This window comes from Ctenopharyngodon idella, chromosome 17 (genome assembly GCF_019924925.1).
Source record: "Ctenopharyngodon idella isolate HZGC_01 chromosome 17, HZGC01, whole genome shotgun sequence".
Classification (NCBI taxonomy): Eukaryota; Metazoa; Chordata; class Actinopteri; order Cypriniformes; family Xenocyprididae; genus Ctenopharyngodon; species Ctenopharyngodon idella.
In genome coordinates, this window is record NC_067236.1 from 33,603,592 (window position 1) to 33,623,100 (window position 19,509).

At 41.0% G+C, this 19,509-nt stretch overlaps 1 protein-coding gene across 2 annotated transcripts in view; it reads right to left on the reverse strand.

The window, feature by feature from the left end:
* The window catches only part of flvcr2a (FLVCR heme transporter 2a), a 32,216-nt gene that overhangs the window by 9,397 nt on the left and 3,310 nt on the right, over nucleotides 1–19,509 (reverse strand). The window contains exons 2-5 of one of the 2 annotated variants that reach the window (XM_051866918.1): nucleotides 13,188–13,329; nucleotides 11,891–12,031; nucleotides 10,701–10,768; nucleotides 9,814–9,917 (exon numbers count right to left, since the gene is read on the reverse strand). In XM_051866918.1, coding sequence (XP_051722878.1) covers nucleotides 9,814–9,917; nucleotides 10,701–10,768; nucleotides 11,891–12,031; nucleotides 13,188–13,329 — 455 coding nt within the window. Of the gene's footprint in view, nucleotides 1–9,813; nucleotides 9,918–10,700; nucleotides 10,769–11,890; nucleotides 12,032–13,187; nucleotides 13,381–19,509 lie in introns of those variants that run through there. The other variant, XM_051866919.1, reaches the window with a different exon arrangement.

Sequence of the window (19,509 nt, forward strand, 5' to 3'; positions counted from 1 at the left end):
TCTACACATACAAGAAAATTTTATCGTTCCAGCTTTGTTGCAGCAGCTGTTCCAGCATGACAATAACCCTGTGCACAAAGGATCATATTCTGCACGTGACAGTATAAATAGTCCTACAAAATGAAATCCAATAGTGATAATGCCATTTACAAAACATGTTCATTGGCATGGTTTGATCTTTAATCTCGGCAGTGATTCGTCATATATTATTAGGGGAAAAAAATAATCCCAAACAATTTCTTTACAGTTTGTGTGAGATGATATATAGTATCATGGTTGTGACCCAATATATATGCACACCTATGGTTAAATAAGAACAAATAGGCAATGTCAAAGTTAAGATGAAGAATGACTTTGATATTTCCTGATTTTACAAATGTTTCATATCTGACAATGTTGACAAGAAGTAGGAACACAGCTGAAAAACCTTAAAGATGAGGTACAGTTTTCAAAATGAACCTGTTTTTCATGTCAGGATAGCAGTAATGTTACTTAAAATACATGTATATATATTTCTGTAATAAATATTTTCATCTACATTGAGTAATGTCTTGAGTAAGTATTTAGTTATGAGAATAGCTGGTTTCCAGTGGAGTGAGTGATGATTTAATGCCTTCATTTTATTCAAATATGGAGAAAATCAAACAAAATGGTACATTTGTTTTAAAAACCATTCTACATTTAATGAATATTAAAGTGGAAAAGTTAAGAATAAAACTTTACAATTAAGTTCCATTTGTTAACATTATTTAACTGCATTAGTTAAAATGAATAAACAACAAAAAAAGTTGTATCTGTTAATATTATTTAATGGAAGTGAGCTAACATGATCTTACAATAAATAGTTGTATTTTAAGCAATATTATCAAAAATTAATAAATACTGTATATTCCTCATAGTTAATGATAGTTAATGCTTTAACGTCTTGGTTACTATTGTAACTTCTGTTCCCTGATGTAGGGAACGAGATGTTGTGTCGATGTTGTGACACTAGAGGTCACCCTTGGGAGCCCCAAACACCTCTGATACTTCAGAAAGGGCCAATGAAAATTGGCGAGTGGAATTTGCATGCCACTCCCCCGGGCATAAGGGTATAAAAGGATGTGGTTTGCTCAGTAGATCGCCGTACCACGAGTATGGGTATAAGTCACTTTCAGAAATTTCTTTTTTGTTTTTTCGGCGGGTAAGACAAAATCTTACAGCTGTGTAGACCAGGAGTGTGCGCTGGAAAAAGTGTTCTTTTTTCTATGTAGAAAGCAGGGGTTAATAGTGGAGAATACATCACATGGACTTACCTAGTGGGAAGTGCCACATATGGAAAGAAGTCTTTGTGATAGGTTCTGCCTGAGAAGGGATAAACTCTACACCCACAGTGACTGGTGTCAGAGCGAGACTCTGCCCAGGGGAAGACACGGGGTTTACCGACAAAGAAACCGAACAGTGGAAAATTCATCATATGGGATTACCATTAGGGAATCAGCACATATGGAGCACTTAGCCCAAGTACAAGGGCTCACCTGAAAAGGGGCACACCATGAATAATGGGCCTGGTAGTGAAATTCCTCCGCCAAAATGAGCTACCAATGTATACTGGAGAATAGGAGGGCGTCCAGGGTTCGCCTGACATGGGGAACTCATATGGACAAAAAAGCGCACATTATCACCTCAGAGACGGAAAAGGCACTGAGTGCAAGTGATACAACTAACCAATAAATTTGGAGATTATAAAAACTCACAAAAATATTGGGTGTAGCCCAACCCGCCGCTCTACAGATGTCTGTCAGGGAGGCGCCGTCCACTGCATCATGATGACACACCGGCCACATACACCTTGAATGTGGAGGGGAATAACCGCCTTGTCAAACTTTTCTGCAGGAAAGAAAGTACAGATCCGATAGCGTCACTCCAAGACATACAGCTGCCTCGCAGTGTGATGGTGTCTATCACCGCTGGCGATAAGGCTACCCGGGTCTTCCAGATCCCGTTCATGGGCCAGATGTGGAGGTTCCAGAGGTCTGGGCGCGGGTGCCAGATTGTGCCCTGCCCCTAAGCAAGGAAGTCCTTCCTCAGGAGAATTCACCAAGGAGGGGCTGTTGTGAGGAGTGTAAGCTCAGAGAACTAACTCTGGCTGGGCCAGTAGGGCACAAGCAGCAAGACTTGCTCTCCGTCCTCCTGTGCAATCAGGCGCACTGGAGGGAATGCATATTTGAGCAGTGCCCGGGGCCAGCTGTGTGCTGGAGTGGAGAATCCTTGCCGAGTGGAGCTTCGGTCAGGGAATACCATAGAGGGCAGTGGGAGGATGCCTGGCAAGCAAACAGATCTAACTGTGATTCATCTAATCGACTCCAGATCAGCTGGACCACCTGGGGATGGAGTCTGAAGCCAGTGCTGAAGTGGTCTCAACACGAGTGATGTAACCACAGCTGAGGAGGCCATATGCTCCTGGAGCCTCTGAAATTGTTTCAGTGGAACCAGTCTTATCTTGATTTGTCTTTGTTAATATGTTAACCAGAGGCCTAGTGTTAGCTGCATTTCAGGAGTAGTTCCATAGATTAAAACAAATAATTATGTGTCTAATCTGTCTCAGTCACGCTCAACATGGGGAATGTTGGAGTACCACCTGGCCGCCCCGCCATCGAGGGTGGTGAGGGCAGAAGAACCCGCAAAGCTTTTACTGTTCTTGGAGTAAAAAGTGCCTTCCATGGCTTTGTGAGCACCTCTTGTACCTTTGGGAAGGAAGGAACCTGGGGCGGACTGCGGCTATGAGCAGCGTTCCGAGCCTAAAAGCCAATCATCTAACCGCGAACACTCAGGGCAGGGGGGAGGTATCATAGCAGAGCAGTCATCTCAGCGTTAGACTCAGTCTGCACAATCACACCTGATAGTGAAGACCCAGGGGGATCTGCAGTGTCGAAAGGCAAAAGCTCACCTTACGATGCTACGATTGACAGCTCATCCTCATCCTGAGTTGTGCTGAATGAGAAATTAAATTCACTGGAGGGTGAACCACCTTTCTCATTGACCAACTCAACCTGCAGGAATGAACATGCTGGGGAATGGGAAGCACATGTGGATTAACCCAGCGGGAACTTTTCCATTAGAATTCCCCAGTCACCCTGAGTGATTGCCGCTGCAGCCTTGTGCATGCCTGCAAAAGGACTGGGATGGGGATCAACTGAGGTGACTTTCTCCTTAAGTCCTGACCACAATATTCTGATGGCCATGCTCTCACAGTGATTGCATGTACCATCGATGAAAACTGCTTCAGCATGGGCCTGGCCCAAATAACTGATGCAGTGATCATGGGCGACAGGTGTTGACCGCATCCAGAAATACACTGATGAAATGGTATCTTTAAAAAGACATTTTTCATCAGTGTTGCTCTTTTTTAAAATAAATTTTTCTTTCATGGAGCAATTGTCTTGTTAGAGAATATTCTCTTATAAAAATGTACTTTTTAGCTGCTCGTTGAAGCACCCTAGGGAACTCTCTTGCGCTTAATGGTGCATGTGGGAGAAATAACTGCTGAAATGTGCCATATCGAAGCTTCTAGGCAGAGGTGAATGGAGAGAGAATCACAGACACGTCTTCTCAGCTCCAAAGAACAAATGTAAATGAGTGGAGCAAGCCATCTCCTTTTACACCTGAATGCCTGAGGGAGTGGCATACAAATTCACTGGCCTTTCTGGAGTATTAGAGGTGTTGGGGCTCCCAAGGGCGAGCCCTAGTATCACTACATCGACACAAGATCGAGTGAGTGACAGATATGGAACAACTAATGTTAACATATCTGACCTTATTATAAAGCAAGGGTGTTAAACTCAGTTCCTGGAGCCCTGCAGGGGTCAGCTTCAACCCTAATCCAGCTAATCAAGTCCATCAGGCTTATTTGAAAACTTCAGGTATGTGTGTTGGAGAATGGTTGGAACTAAACTCTGCAGGACTATGGCCTTCCAGGAACTGAGTTTGACACCCCTGTTGTAAAATTAAGTTATGGAAAATGTTTTGTCTCATGCCTGAAGACCAGCGTGAATCCACACATATTTCTAGGAAAACCATGTATTTAATAATAATAACCTGACTCAATAGAAAAACAAGATTCCTGTGCATGTAAGTAGATCTTTTATAGCTTTAGCTCCCTCTGAATAAACAACGTATTATGAAGAAGCACCATTCTGTACAACCACGCGTGAGAAAACGGCCCCGCTGCTGTTAGGATCTGCCTGGGGCAATTCTGACTCAAACAGACGACTCTGAGCCGATTACAAGTGCCAGGATGATGTGTGCTCATTGAATGGGCAGTTTTTAAACCAGCGCTTCACAAGAGATAAGAGAGATAACTAAAGTGAAGAGCCTCCATAATGGACACAGAAAGAATGCATTCACAGACAAAATATATGAGCAACATCCTGTTTTATTACAAACACCAACTAATAATATCAAGAGGATGATAACTCTGAAAACAGAGAGCAGAACACATACGCTAATCAATATTCTACACTGTAAAATATGGTAACCTGAAATTGTTCTCTTAAAGAGCTATTTCTACCTGATTTATCCTATACAGTTACTTTTGTTGGCATAAATTAATGTGTACCCAGCTAACAAAAATATGTTCTAAGAATGTTTTGCCAGCGTTCCCATTAAGTTATCGAAACATTATTTCTGAATGTTCTCTAAATAAATTTGAGAGAAACTTCCTATAATGTTAGCCAAAGTTCTGAGAAAGTTCCCTGTTAGCTGGGTATATGTTGGTTTAGTGATGTTAAATGATATATTTTTACTTAAATATAAACAGTTAATTTAGATGTTAATATCTTAGGTTACCAATTTTTTCAGTGTACAGACAGGAAAGTTTCTACATGAGGTCAATGTCGCTTCTACCTCAAAGCTCATGTCTTAAAGGATATTCAAATTGCTCTCACTTGTTCAGTTTTAGTGCTGTACAATCTGACCCTGTAAAACATTTATTATTTACATGCATTTTGCTTGCATTGGGAGCTTACATGTTCTCAAAATCAGCAATTCAAAAACACCCAATTCTCGCCTCTCTTCACTCCATTTTGGCAAGCGACACGACAAATCCTGCACTGCCTTTTATAGTACACTGACTGGTGTAATATATGGTTGAATTGAAAAAAAACCTTCATAAATCTTCTACTGAGCATTGTGGCTAGGGGAAAATTTTGAATAAATTGCTCTTGAATAAATTAAATATGTATGGGTGTGTGTAAATAGCTGTCATTTAGAATTAATAGAGGTTTTAGCTCTTGTTAATGTTGTTTAGTTTTGTTTGTGTCACAGTGAAGGTGATTAGTGGTCTTGGGCTTTTTTCATTTCAAGGTACATTCTCCTCCCAAGTGCCAATGTATTTTGCAGTTCTTTATGCTTTGAGGACAATTGGGGAAATCATAGTTCACACAATGATTGACTGAAAGATTGGCCTGTTTTATGATGTGGAATGATACAATCAGAATTCATTCAGTTATCTACTCAAATTTCAAATAAATTCAGTCCAAGCTTACTGTGACGAGGTTGAAATAATGCTAACAATGAATCACTATGGTACCCTGCAAGGCTGTAAGCACATATTTAGGATTGAGGGTAATTTTTTAAATCACAGAGTCACCGAATGTAAAGACCAGAGAGAGTTATAAACCCATTGGCACATTTTTGAATCAAGGTCAGCATGAGTAATAAACCCTGTAACTGCTGATCTGTCCTGGTAAATCCTCTCACTCATGATGTGATTAGAAGAAACAGAGGGTCTATTATAGAGCAAAGCGCATTACAGGCATTCGGCTGCTCGACATAAGTCAAAGTTAAGAGTTTTAACAATTTAGGAAAAGCCTAGGGAAAAAAGTCAGTCTATCAAAGATCTACACTGTAAAAAATTATTTTCGAAGTTGTATGAATGGGAGGATTGAGATACAGAAAATGAGTGACACCGTGCCCCCTCTTTATAACGACGGGCGACTCACATCAATTGTGCATTATGTGTATGGGTGAGGAGCATGCAAGGTCAGTCCTCGAGGGGGCTGACTGTGAACATTTTCATCATTTCACCATCAGCAAGCTCCAATCCCACTTGGCCCTTTTCTCGAGGGATGAGGGTCGAGCTCCTGCACCTTGCTGCTTTGGTCCATCTGCTGCTGAGGCAGCGCAGTGACTTTGGTCATGGGGTTCACAAGTTGAGTTAACAGAGGCGGAGTTTTAAATGGGAGAAAATATCTCACGCTCTCTGCTGTTCTGGATCTTGAAGCTCACTCTGCAAATTCTTCAGACCAGAATGAGGAACTCATGCTTTCTGCATCTGACTTTGAGAGGTTGCTATCCAAGTTAAAAAATATTTTTGGCCAAATCAGTGGCAAGAGGTTGTGTTCTCAAAACTTGATAACCGTTTCCTCACTTCTGCACAAGTGCAGCCTCCCCGCTGCCATCGCCCATTTTTCCCTGACCGAGGTGTCGAGATTTTGGAAGAATCCATACTCGGGTGCATGCTCAGGCCTCATCAACACACTCTACAGTGGTAGAAAGCTCTGCAGAGTAACATCAAACTTAGTGGGTAAGGCATATGCAGCAGCAGGTCAGGCTGGTGCATCCCTGCACACCATGACGGTTCTGCAGGCATACCAGGCTGACCTGCTAAAGCAGTTGGATCACAGAGAGGGATTAGAGCCTGAGGCGGTTCAAGAACTCTGCCGAGCCACAGATCTCACCCTTCGAGCAGCCAAGCAAATGCCCCACGCCATCGGCCATTCTATGGCTGCCATGGTTGCCACAGAGTGGCATCTGTGGTTCAACCTCACGGGGATTGAAGAAAAAGACAAGGCCTTTCTTCCTGATGCCTGATTTTCCCCTCCGGCTTGTTTGGCGACACAGTAAATACTGTCGTCGACAGGTATCAGGAGGCGCAACATCAGTCAGCGGCATTCAAGGAGCTAATATCTCTGTGTCCAGAAGCAAGTGGCTTCTACCAGCCGTTCTCAACCGGGGCCCAGCTCCAGGAGATAGAGCAGAGGGCAAGTGTGGCTTTCTCACAAAGAAAGGGGAGGCTCGAGAAGCCACATTTGCCCTCTGCTCTCAGGAGGTCCACTCAGTCTCACCTGCCTAAGGGGATATCATATATGACGGTGATCTCTGTGAGGGCAGCCAAAATAAAATCCTGATGCCTTTGGGCCCCAGTCCCTGAGAGTGTCCCCTTTGTGCACACCATGACATTGTGTGCCTGATTTTCTTCTGGGCTTTCTGGGGTGTCTCTACTTACACTGCCACGTCTGGTGATTCAGGAGGTGGAAGCTTCCCATGTATGTACCCCTTCCAGTTTCTACAGCTGGCACTTTATTTTGCCCAAAATGGATGTAGGGCTGCAACTGATTTAAATCTGAGGGGCCTGAAACTTACTCTTTCAGACATACAGGTTCAAGATGCTTACCCTCAAACTCATAGTGTCACAAATCCAATTTGAGGATTGGTTTGTGACAGTGGATCTAAAGGATGCTTACTTTGAGATTCTGCAAGAACACAGGAAGTTTCTCAGGTTTGCTTTTGGGGGCGAAGCATACCAATATCGAGTTCTTCCTTTCGGCCTAGCCTTGTCCTCACGTACATTCACCAAATATATGGAAGCTGCTCTGGCTCCTCTGTGACTGCAGGGTATCCGTGTACTGAACTATATGGATGATTTGCTTATACTAGCTCAATCGGAGGAGTTAGCGGCACGGCATCGAGATGTTGTGCTTGCTCATATGAAGCATCTGGGACTCAGGTTAAATCCCAAGAAGAGTGTACTTTCTCCCAAACAAAGAACCACTTTTCTGTGAATAAAGTGGGACTCAACTATGATACAGGCACATCTGTCTCCTGCACGTGCAGATTTGATCCTAACCACTGTAAGAGACATCAAGCTAGGACAGGAGCTTTCAGTTTTAAAAATTCAAAGGCTTTCAGTTTTAAATATTCAAAATTCAAAGACCTTTCCAGTTCTGGCTCAAGAGCAGAGGTTTTCATCCTCTGAATCATCCTTCCAGATATATAAGAGTCATGAGCCAAGGGCTGTGTGCTCTTTAACTTTGGAAGATTCTAGGGCCTGGCACTAGGGCGTGTTGTCATTGCAAGTCTCTCACAACAGACGGCACTCTCACGGGCTAGGGTGCAGCTCTCAATGGCCGACCAGCCTGTGGCCTTTGGGGGGAACCTCATCTATCCTGGCACATAATTTGCCTCGAGATGAGGGTGGTGTTTCTAGCTCTGAAATACTTCCTTCCACAGCTGAGGGGCTACTATGTGCTGGTCCACACAGACAACACTACGATAGTCTCTAACAGCAATTTTCAGGGTGAACTGTGTTCAAGCCCCCTTTTCAGGCTTTTCTCTGAGAGCAGTTTACATTCTGGGGCATATATACATGGGGGCAGACATACCATTGAGGCAGGGGCTGAGACCCAAGGTATGTAGACTCCCAAGTAGTGGAGTCCATATGCAGAGATACGGTGGCGCGGAAATGGATCTAGCAAGGGTTTGCCAGGACTGAGTTCACCTTCTTCTAGTGGCTCTATTCTGGCCAGCCCGAATTTGGTTTGTGGACCTAGTGTCTCTCCTGGACGGCATCCCCTAGGACAGGGGTGTCCAACCCTGGTCCTAGAGGGCTACCGCCCTGCAGATTTTAGCTCCAACCCGAATCAAACATGCCTGAACCAGCTAATCATGGTGTTCAGGGCTGCTTGATAATTACAGACAGGTGTGTTGGAGCAGGGTTGAAACTGAAATCTGCAGGACGGTAGCCCTCCAGGAGCAGGGTTGGACACTCCCCTGCCCTAGGAGATCCTGATCCGGAGAGATCTTCTCTCTCGAGTGCAGGGGACGATGTTTCATCTCTGGAAGCTTTGGGTCTGGCCCCTGAGGGGCACCAGTTCATAGATTCTGGTCTTTTAGCTGAAGTCACTGAAACAATCCTAAATTCTAGAGCTCCTTCCACTAGGAAGCTGTGTGTGCTGAAATGGCAACTCATTGTATGATGGTGTGAAGAGCGTGATGTGAACCCAGTTAACTACCCTGGGCGTGGCAACATTGGTATTGAAGTTTCCATAGCGCCAACGGCATGACGCAGTGTCGAAGTTCGGTTATGTATATGTAAACCGATTCCACAAGAAGGGAACGAGATGCTGTAGTGTCGCATTGAAACACCTCAGTTAAGCCTGTGCGTCTTCAGACAATTAGAATCTGTCAACGCGCATTTCTGGCATCTATTTATGGAATCGGTGATGCGCTATGCTACATCACCATATCTATACGTTGGCCAGTCAGACACATGACACAACATCTCGTTTCCTTGGTTACTAAGTATGTTCTCATTTGTTGTTATAGTTACTGATTTGGTTTGTCACCTGTTTCTTGTTTAGTTCATCATTACTCTGTGTATTTATACTCCTCAGTTTCCTCAGTTAGTTTTTGGTTATTGTCTATGTTACGTTAGTGTTTGCCTGTACCATTCTTGTATATTTTATTAAAAATGCTGCTCAGATTCTCATCTCTACGCTTCTCCTTCATCAACCTGCACCTGAACAATACATTTACAAATTATTTTTACAGTGTATTCTATTAAGATTTAAATCATCTGTGGATCTTAAATGTCTGGACATTTTATGTTAATTACTAAAGGAAAACGCACATGCAATGCCACTCAAAAAATGTATCAGAACACAAACTCAAGCAGCTGCATTAAAAACTAAAATATGACTGTTTCTGGAGCTTTGCTATCATAATATGTAGACCTCAGGGGAAAAATGGAATAATAGAGAATGCATCACTTACTTATAAGTCTTGGTCTTGTCTAGCCAGATTCCACAGATCAGAGAGCCCACCACGCCAGCAATGACAAGTGTCAAACCAATTCTCCCAGCATTCACCTCTTCACCCTGTGCTTCAGACAATAATGATATCTGAGATATCTTTTATATATCAGCCTGTAAGACCATGTTCTCATGCACTTCAGTCCAAGGTAGCCATGTGTTTAGTCTGATCACTTGAACATGAATGATTCAGAAACTGAAAAGCCCTTCACAGTGAATAAATTATACATTTTCGGCAAATAAAAAAAGGATGCACCAAAAGGAAAAAGGGAAAAAGTACTATGGCAGTGCTATGGTGCAGTGATTCCTTCAGATGATAAAACTACAATACTTACCATACATACGATTTGGTTTATGTAAGAGATATTACACAGGTGTGCATTACATGATTTTAATGCATGACGTGGAGGCAAAAGAAGTGCATTAAAATCGTGAAATGCAAAGCTAGCTTTGGATTATCCCGCTTATTCCATGGTTACTTGCCAAAAAGTTAAAGCTGTTATTGATGTTAGCAGTGCAAAAGTTGACTGGAAGAGTTAAAATAACATTTGTGACGCTTCGCATTAGGTGTTTTTTTTGTCTCCACGTCTTGCATTAAAATCTTGTAATGCACACCTAGCCGTGAATTATACCTTACATATACAAGAGTACTGAACAGCTGCCATAATCATATACCATGACATGTAGTCCAGTGTATTTCAAAAAATACCATGCTGTTACAATGGCACCATCTCCAAAATTAACATGGTAATACCATGATGCTTTTTGTTAGTGTATGCATCATTTAGAAGTAGAGCTACTGCTGCTGTGTGTATGTGGAAGAGGATGATCAGGACAGCATGAACTCACAGGGTAATGCTCTATTATCATCCTGTTCAACAGCGTGGAAACGGCGTAAAAACATCCAACATTCAGTCCTGGGAAACAAAGACAGGGACAAACATGCTTTTAAATAAACACGAATCACAGGATTAAAATTAGGTGGAATGATGACACTTTGATGGTTACATTTAAAGGCGTGCAATTGAAAAACAACTGCAATCTGTTCATTTGAGCAGCCAAACTGGGCCAGACAAAATGGCATGGACTCCGCTGCTGTTTGTTTGGGTTATGACTATTTATTTGTCCGACTAATGGCAGATGGGGGAAGCATTTGAGAAACCTGTCTGAAAACAGTCATTATTTTTGCAATTCTAGTTTTAGTGATGCTAGTGTCGCAGAAATGACAGACTTCACATTGAAGGTAAATTAAATGTGAATGTGAAAGTCAACCCAAATAAAGCATAAGTTCCTCCTGGGCCTGTTGACAGGTTCAGTAACTGGAAGGAATAAACGCTCATAACCTTTGACATCAATTTTAAAATCTGACAATAACATTCCCCTGTAGGACAGTCAGCCTGTAACAACATGACATGTGCTGGTATGAAATGGTCTTTTTATTGTTGTTTTTTGTTTTATTGCTAATTTTTAGTTAAACAAATAAGTATTGAGTAATAGCATATTGATTAACAAAATGTACTTACTATAGGGTTAAGATTAGGGTTAGGTTTAGTAACTGGTAATTATGCATAATTTACTTTATATGTAAATAAATTCAACACATAAAAAATAATGATAAGTCAAAAAATCCAAAATCACGAGATGCAAAGCTTTGCATGAGCTTGCGTTTCCGATCTTCCACATTTGCATGCATGAATGAAAGTAATGGATGGGAAAAGTGTAGGGTGACTGGCAATTATTTCTGTATCTGTCTGACATAAATTTATCTTTCATCAGGCCATTAGCTCAGGTCCAAAAACTAGTTAGTTGTCTTACAGTTATTATAATCAGTATTATAACAGAATGTGACATGCTACGGGCCTCAGAAAACTAACAAAGGTGTCACAGAATGCCTTTAATATATTAAATTAATTGTATTAAAATAAACGTAATTAAAATGCAGAAATATATCAACAGGACATTTCCGATTATGCTGATAAAGTTGCAAAGGTAGAATGTGCTTTAAGTTAAGAATAAGAATAAGAATCAGCGGTGTGTACCATAGCTGATAAGGAGGAGGATGAAGGGCTTGTTGCGGAAAAGTCTTGAGATTGAAGCCGTGTATGAGTTCTGTCCCGTGGGCATGTCTCTGAGCTCCACCTGAGCCGGAGACGGAGGGGTTTCAGGTTTTTCCTGGAACACTAAAGCATAGTCATTCAAACCCATGAATTAACCACACAAAAGTAAATCATTAAACCAGATATGAACATTTTTGTCACTCAACATGAGCCTGTTTACTTTGAGACAAAAACTGACAAATTATTACAATCATGGATAATGACAGGGCAAAAACAATGAGCCTGGTTCATTATACGTGAGCAGTAAATTGCTTGTAAACACCACTTCTGTAGATTGTTGAATGGATTTATTGAATGATTTACACAGAAATTTGTTCTACTCATGTTTCCTCTAAGAATGTCAACACTAAACCATGTCATTCACTGTTTCAATAATGACACAAATGACTTTGTATAAGCAGATATGAGGCCCCAAAAAAACAGACACCTGCAGAAATTATAAATAAATAAAATAACAGGTAAATAAAGGAATAAATGACAAAGAAGATATTACAACAGATATTGAGAAAGCAACATTGTTGTAGCAACATTTATTGAGAATGTTCCAAACATGTTTTCTTTGCTGCTTTGTAGTTCATAGTAAACACAGGGGCTGTGTTCCAACCGGGATAAATCCACCTCTGAAGGGCACTTCGGAGTAAAAACAATCATGGCCGCCATATTGAGGGGTCGCTCCGAAACAAAGTGCTCAAAACCGGCCACTTTAAAGGGCCCTTCAGAATAAAGGAATGAGCTGATGAACACTTTGTTCAAGATCGTTCCCTTTTTTTGGTTCCCACAATGAACTAAACTCAAGTTAACATGATCTAAATTTAAAACACCAGCATAAAACTCTCCTAAAACATCAATGAGTTTTGTGAAGCGCCAGTGATGGTTTACAGGAGATATGGCTATGACCTACAAAACCAATCAAGAGTAATCAAGCACACACTAAAATAAAAATAAATTCAGGATTAAACAATTAAAAAAGGGCTGTATTTGTTTTTTCCTTTATTTATTTTACTACAATTATTTATTTATAGTTTTTGCAGGTTTGGGCCTCCATAAACAGAAGTTGATGACACAATGTTTGTATGTTAAAGAGCAGAGGAGGTTTTATCCATGGATTTTACATGCCAAATAATAATAATAATAATAATGCAGCACTGCATCAGTCATGTTAGAATTTCATTTATGCTGCACTTTACTGTTCAGTGAGAGCTGGAGTGGATGTGCTCACCGAACACAACCAGCACAAAGATGAGGCTGGCCACACCGGCGGTGATGTAGAACATGACGCTGATGTGTTGAGCCAGTTCACTGATGTCATCCACGTTGGGCACCAGAACGGGCGGGATCAAGAAGCCAATAGCAATACCAAGCTGATGAGGAAGGAAATAAAGAATTACAACTGCATTATTCTCAGATGGCATGATCCACACTGACCTAAAACTAAAGTTTCAGTGCAGCTTCAAAGAGCTCTACACGATCCCAGACGAGGAATAAGGGTCTTATCTAGAGAAACCATCGGACATTTTCTAAAAAAAATAAAAATGATATACTTTTTAACCACAAATGCTCGTCTTGCACTGCTCTGCGATGCACCACGCATGACATAATCACGTTGGAAAGGTCACGCGTGACGTAGGTGGAAGTACCGATCAGTGTTTACAAAGAGAACGTGCAAAGACTAAGTCAAACGGCCTTTACAAAAAAAGGTAAAACAACGATGTCGGACGATTTTTAAGTTGGAGGAGAAAATGAGTTTTTCGCCCTACTGCGGTACTTCCACCTACGTCACGCGTGACCTTTCCAATGTGATTACGTAATGCGTGCAAGACTTTCTTTTCGACTGAAGAAAGAAAGACATAAACATCTTGGATGACATGAGGGAGAGTAAATTATCAGGAAATTTTAATTCTAAAGACAACTAATCCTTTAACCTCATACTAATGTTAATGAATTTGGAGTATTCTAAATGAGCGACCGTATGTCCACGGTTAGTCATTTGCATAAAACACACCCAACCCATCTCCATATAAGGGAATTTCGCACAACACCAAATCCAGAGCCAAATAAACACCTTTCATACAGAGCAGATTACAGAGCTCTCATTAGCCTCCAGCTATGACTGCTTTTCTTACTCTTTCATTGTATGTGATGAAATATATTTAAGATGGCATATATGTACAGTGCATCCGGAAAGTATTCACAGCGCTTCACATTTTGTTATGTTACAGCCTCATTCCAAAAGGGATTAAATTCACTATTTTCCTCAAAATTCTACAAACAATACACCATAATGACAACGTGAAAGAAGTTTGTTTGAAATCTTTGCAAATATATTAAAAATAAAAAACGAAAAAAAATCACATGTACACAAGTATTCACAGCCTTTGCTCAATACTTTGTTGAAGCACCTTTGGCACGAATTACAGCGTCAAGTCTTTTTGAGTATGATGCTACAAGCTTGGCACACCTATTTTTGGGCAGTTTCTCCCATTCTTCTTTGCAGGATCTCTCAAGCTCCATCAGGTTGGATGGGGAGCGTCGGTGCACAGCCATTTTCAGATCTCTCCAGAGATGTTCAATCGGGTTCAAGTCTGGGCTTTAGCTGCGCCACTCAAGGACATTCACAGAGTTGTCCCGTAGCCACTCCTTTGTTATCTTGGCTGTGTGCTTAGGGTCGTTGTCCTGTTGGAAGATGAACCTTCACCCCAGTCTGATGTCCAGAGCAGGTTTTCATCAAGGATGTCTCAGTACATTGCTGCATTCATCTTTCCCTCGATCCTGACTAGTGTCCCAGTTCCTGCACTGAAAAACATCCCCACAGCATGATGCTGCCGCCACCATGCTTCACTGTAGGGATGGCATTGGCCAGGTGATGAGTGGTGCCTGGTTTCCTCCAGACATGACGCTTGCTATTCAGGCCAAAGAGTTCAGTCTTTGTTTGATCAAACCCGAGAATTTTGTTTCTCATGGTCTGAGAGTCCTCCAGACAGGCTGTCATGGGCCTTTTACTGAGGAGTGGCTTCCATCTGGCCACTCTACCATACAGGCCTGATTGATGGAGTGCTGCAGAGATGGTTGTTCTTCTGGAAGGTTCTCCTCTCTCCACAGAGAAACGCTGGAGCTCTGTCAGAGTGACCATCGGGTTCTTGGTCACCTCCCTGACTAAGGCCCTTCTCCCCCGATCACTCAGTTTGGCCGGGCGGCCCACTCTAGAAAGAGTCCTGGTGGTTCCAAACTTCCATTTACGGATGATGGAGGCCACTGTGCTCATTGGGACCTTCTGTACCCTTCCCAGATCTGTGCCTCGTACAATCCTGTCTCGGAGGTCTACAGACAATTCCTTGGACTTCATGGCTTGGTTTCTGCTCTGACATGCACTGTTAACTGTGGGACCTTATATAGACAGGTGTGTGCCTTTCCAAATCATGTCCAATCAACTGAATTTACCACAGGTGGACTCCAATCAAGTTGTAGAAACATCTCAAGGATGATCAGTGGAAACAGGAGATGCACCTGAGCTCAGTTTTGAGAGTCATGGCAAAGGCTGTGAATACTTATGTACATGTGATTTTTTCGTTTTTTATTTTTAATAGATTTGCAAAGATTTCAAACAAACTTCTTTCACGTTGTCATTATTGGGTATTGTTTGTAGAATTTTGTGAATAGTGAATTTAATCCCTTTTGGATTGAGGCTGTAACATAACAAAATGTGGAAAAAGTGAAGCGTTGTGAATGCACTAAATATCATCTTAACACAATTTTGAAGCCACCCAATGTATGTGGTTTTGTGTATGTGTGGCTTTTTTTCACTGGATTTGCTAAAGTTTGCAAGGTTAGTGCCATCAAATCTTAGCTTGAGGCACTTATAAACTAGAGATCCATGAGCAGAATATTCTGAATAAGCTGCAGTGTGGCCCCGGCTTTCTGCATCTGTCCAAATGAGATTAGTGTAACTACAGACATAAGACTTTTCCATAAGATTGACATTAATGGTGAAGTTTGTAATTACAGGTTGGGAAGTCGTGTTTACGACATCAGGTGCATTCAAGTGACTTTCGTCGGAACAAGATGGCGGTGTACCTTCTCTTAATTAACTACACAAAAATACAGCAAGCTTTTTAATCTCTACTTCTAGAAAATGAAGAACAAAGAATGTGCATGAGGTGTGTTTTGCTTTTTTATGTTTTTAATTAATTTAGGAAGTCACTGTAAACTTTATCGTATTACAATGCTATCATATTTTGTGCAGGCAAATAGCATATTTTGTTGTAAATATAAGTGAAAATACCTATAAGTATTGTGATATTCCGCCATGTTTCTCGCTGCCACACCCTCAATTCGTAAAGATCAGGGCTTAAAGAAAATCCTGAGCTTCCCACTCGTATTTACGACTTTTTTTGGTGGCGTTTATGTGCGTTCAACTCATAAATATACTCTTTCCGACATGACTTGAACACACCATAAGAGTTTAATCCAGCTATGAACAGTGAAACAGGACTCTTGATGAAAGTGTTTAGAGTGACGATGAGAAATATGATTTTTGTTATTTACTAGTGTGCTACAAAGCCATGGGGTCACAGGGGTTGTATTTCATTTCAGAGCCGGTAATTGAGAAATGTGTCTGAGGATATAACATCTCATGCCTTCAGTGCAGTAGTGCTAAAACTAATATCCATCCCCTCACTCCCATCCATAAGTTCAGCGTGACACCGTCAGCATGCGAGTGTTCTGCAATTATCTCATTTACATGAAATCCCCACCCTGTCCATATCAAATACAAGCATACACACCCTGTGTTGTGTTCTATACTCACATCTCAATATCTTACAGTTAACATGTGTCATATTGTGACCTAGCATGACAAGAATTTTTTCTGAATGACATCACAGCCAATAAGAACACAGCTGAGTGTTCTTGAGTAGTTGAGCTAACAAGACTGCATGAGATTTCTAATAGAGAAGGTTGGCATTTACATTCAAAGGGGACCTATAATGCCCCTTTCACAAGATGTAATATAAGTCTCTGGTGTCTCCAGAATGTGTCTGTGAAGTTTCAGCTCAAAATACCCCACAGATCATTTATTATAGCTTGTCAAATTTGCCCCTATTTGGGTGTGAGCAAAAACACGCAGTTTTTGTGTGTGTCCCTTTAAATGCAAATTAGCTACTGCTCCCGCCCCCTTTCCAGAAGAGGGCGGAGCTTTAACAGCTCACGCTTCGGTCGCTCAACAACAACAAAGCTGGAGAATCTCACGCAGCCAAAATGAGGATTGTCAGTAACGGTGTTCAGCCTTACATTGTTCAAACCGGAGTCGACACTGATGGAGAGACTCAGGAAGAAGTTACAACTTTTAGACGTTTCTGAATGGTTAGTAGATAAATTTGTGTAGTTGCTGTGGAGTTGATTCAACTCATCGACTAGCATGTGCCGTCATGTTAATCTTTTGTGCAAATCCAGCGTTGAACTGACCCTCGTTTGTGAAGCAGTCCGGCGTAAAATGACGGCATGACAACAACACTCTACTACAACAACTCTTCCTCTTCTCTAAAGCAGCCCAACATGGCCTCACCCCCTTTGTTGTGTGTTCTCGGGGGCGGGGTTTATGTAAATGTTGGGGTTTGTGATGTCACTAACCCGGGAAGAAGCTCGTTGTAGTCCCTACCAGCCGTTTGTTGTAGTCCTTAAAAAGTGATTTCTGTAAAAGAAAATATCTCCCTTTGCATTGAACTTTGAGCGTCGTAACTTTGCAGATGTTGTTTATGATCAAACAGCAACATTACACACTAACTAAAGTTAAAAAAGTCAAATCATAATCAACCACCCCTTTAAAGCAACTTACATTGCATTAAACAGTATACACTTTATCAGTATCAATACAAATTATTCTTTTTCAAAAATGTTTGAAATGTAAAAAAAAAAAAAAAAAAAGTTGGTGCACTGCATAAGTGAGCCAAACTCAGAGCACCTGAAAAGGTGGATGCTGCCATTACTTGATGACATTATAGACTTCAAAATCATACAAAACACAACCTCATTTGTAAATGTAGCTCATTAAAACAATATATGCGAACCAAAAGTCTTGAGCATCCTCCCTGGAAGAATGTGCACACTGGGTCATTGTGTTATCCGTGAAAATTGTGGATATCAGTCTGACAAATTAGGTTACATCAACGGAATAATTGTTATGGGTTAGATGAAGCAGAAATAGATCATTTTTAAGGTTACCAACCCAAGGATTTTTACCACCCCATTAAAAAGTCCTGGAGGAGTTTTTCTCTGCATGTTTAACATTCATCAAAGGGCCTGCAATGTCAGTAAATGCCCTAAAATTTGATTGACAGGTGTCACTGAGAGTCCTTTGAAATCATAAGAGCAGGTAAGTTCACCTGATGAAATGCATTAGTGCTGTTTTTTAAATCCTCTTTCTGATTTTCAGGATGTCAGATACATTATGATGTGTGCATTTCATTCATCTTGCCATGTCTGTTCAGCTTGGACTATATAGTATTAAATATTATTTATTTTAGTATTATTTTTGTGAGAAAATGTGCATATTGTGCGTAAGATTCTTTGTCCTGCTCGTCTGCCCAGTGTTTGTGCAAACCAGATCCAATAATAACTCTAATATTGCATAATATTATAACAATAAAATTAATGTCCCTGTGTTAATTTGGATAAGTGGATTGTCTTATCATTTCAGTAGAGTATTCTTGTGCTGCATTTCTTCTGTTTAGATGAGTGGAAACATCACATGCATGTATGCACATGTCCTCATCCATCTGATCTGCTGTGTTATCAGTCTTGCCCTCTGAGGACAGCAATATCCATGATTGTGATGGTGTTACTATATTTACTGTTTTTTACTATGACTTTATCAGTGTGTGCTATAATATGAATTATGGGGTGGATTATATATAACATTTATATATCAAACAGTTAATAGTAATATTTATATATTAAAGGCACAAGGACATGCAACATTTTCTCTCTCTTATCAGTGATTAAATGCAATTTCACTGATTAATGTGCTTGAATTTGTTTTATAAAGAAATGGAGTAAAAGGCAGCGTTTATCCTCCCCAGATATTTATTTACACAGAAGAACTGTTCAGTGACCGTTCAAACAGAACGCATTTTTGCACTCTACTGACCCATTTTTCCTCTGGCTTTCTAAGTAAATATGCTCTAGTCTAGACGGATGTGTTTGACAGTTGCTTGCACTTGCATCTTTTGCTGCATCATGTTCTAAGAACGCAGTGCTCAAGTTAAAGTCAATATTGACCATTCTGATTTTTTTAATGGAATATTGCAGTTTATTCTAAATGAGTTATCGGTGCACATCATTTTTTATTTCTCGTAATCTTGAATCAGAATATCTTCTCCTCCCTCTTGCAGCATCTCTTCTCTCTGATGACGAGGGCGGGGCAACCTGTCACTCACATGAGATCCACCAATAGCAAACCACAACCATCCAATCAATTCCTCACAGACAAAATCAAGCCCCGCCCTACATTTGTTCTTGAAGCGTTTCGTTCGGATATTTGGCACAAT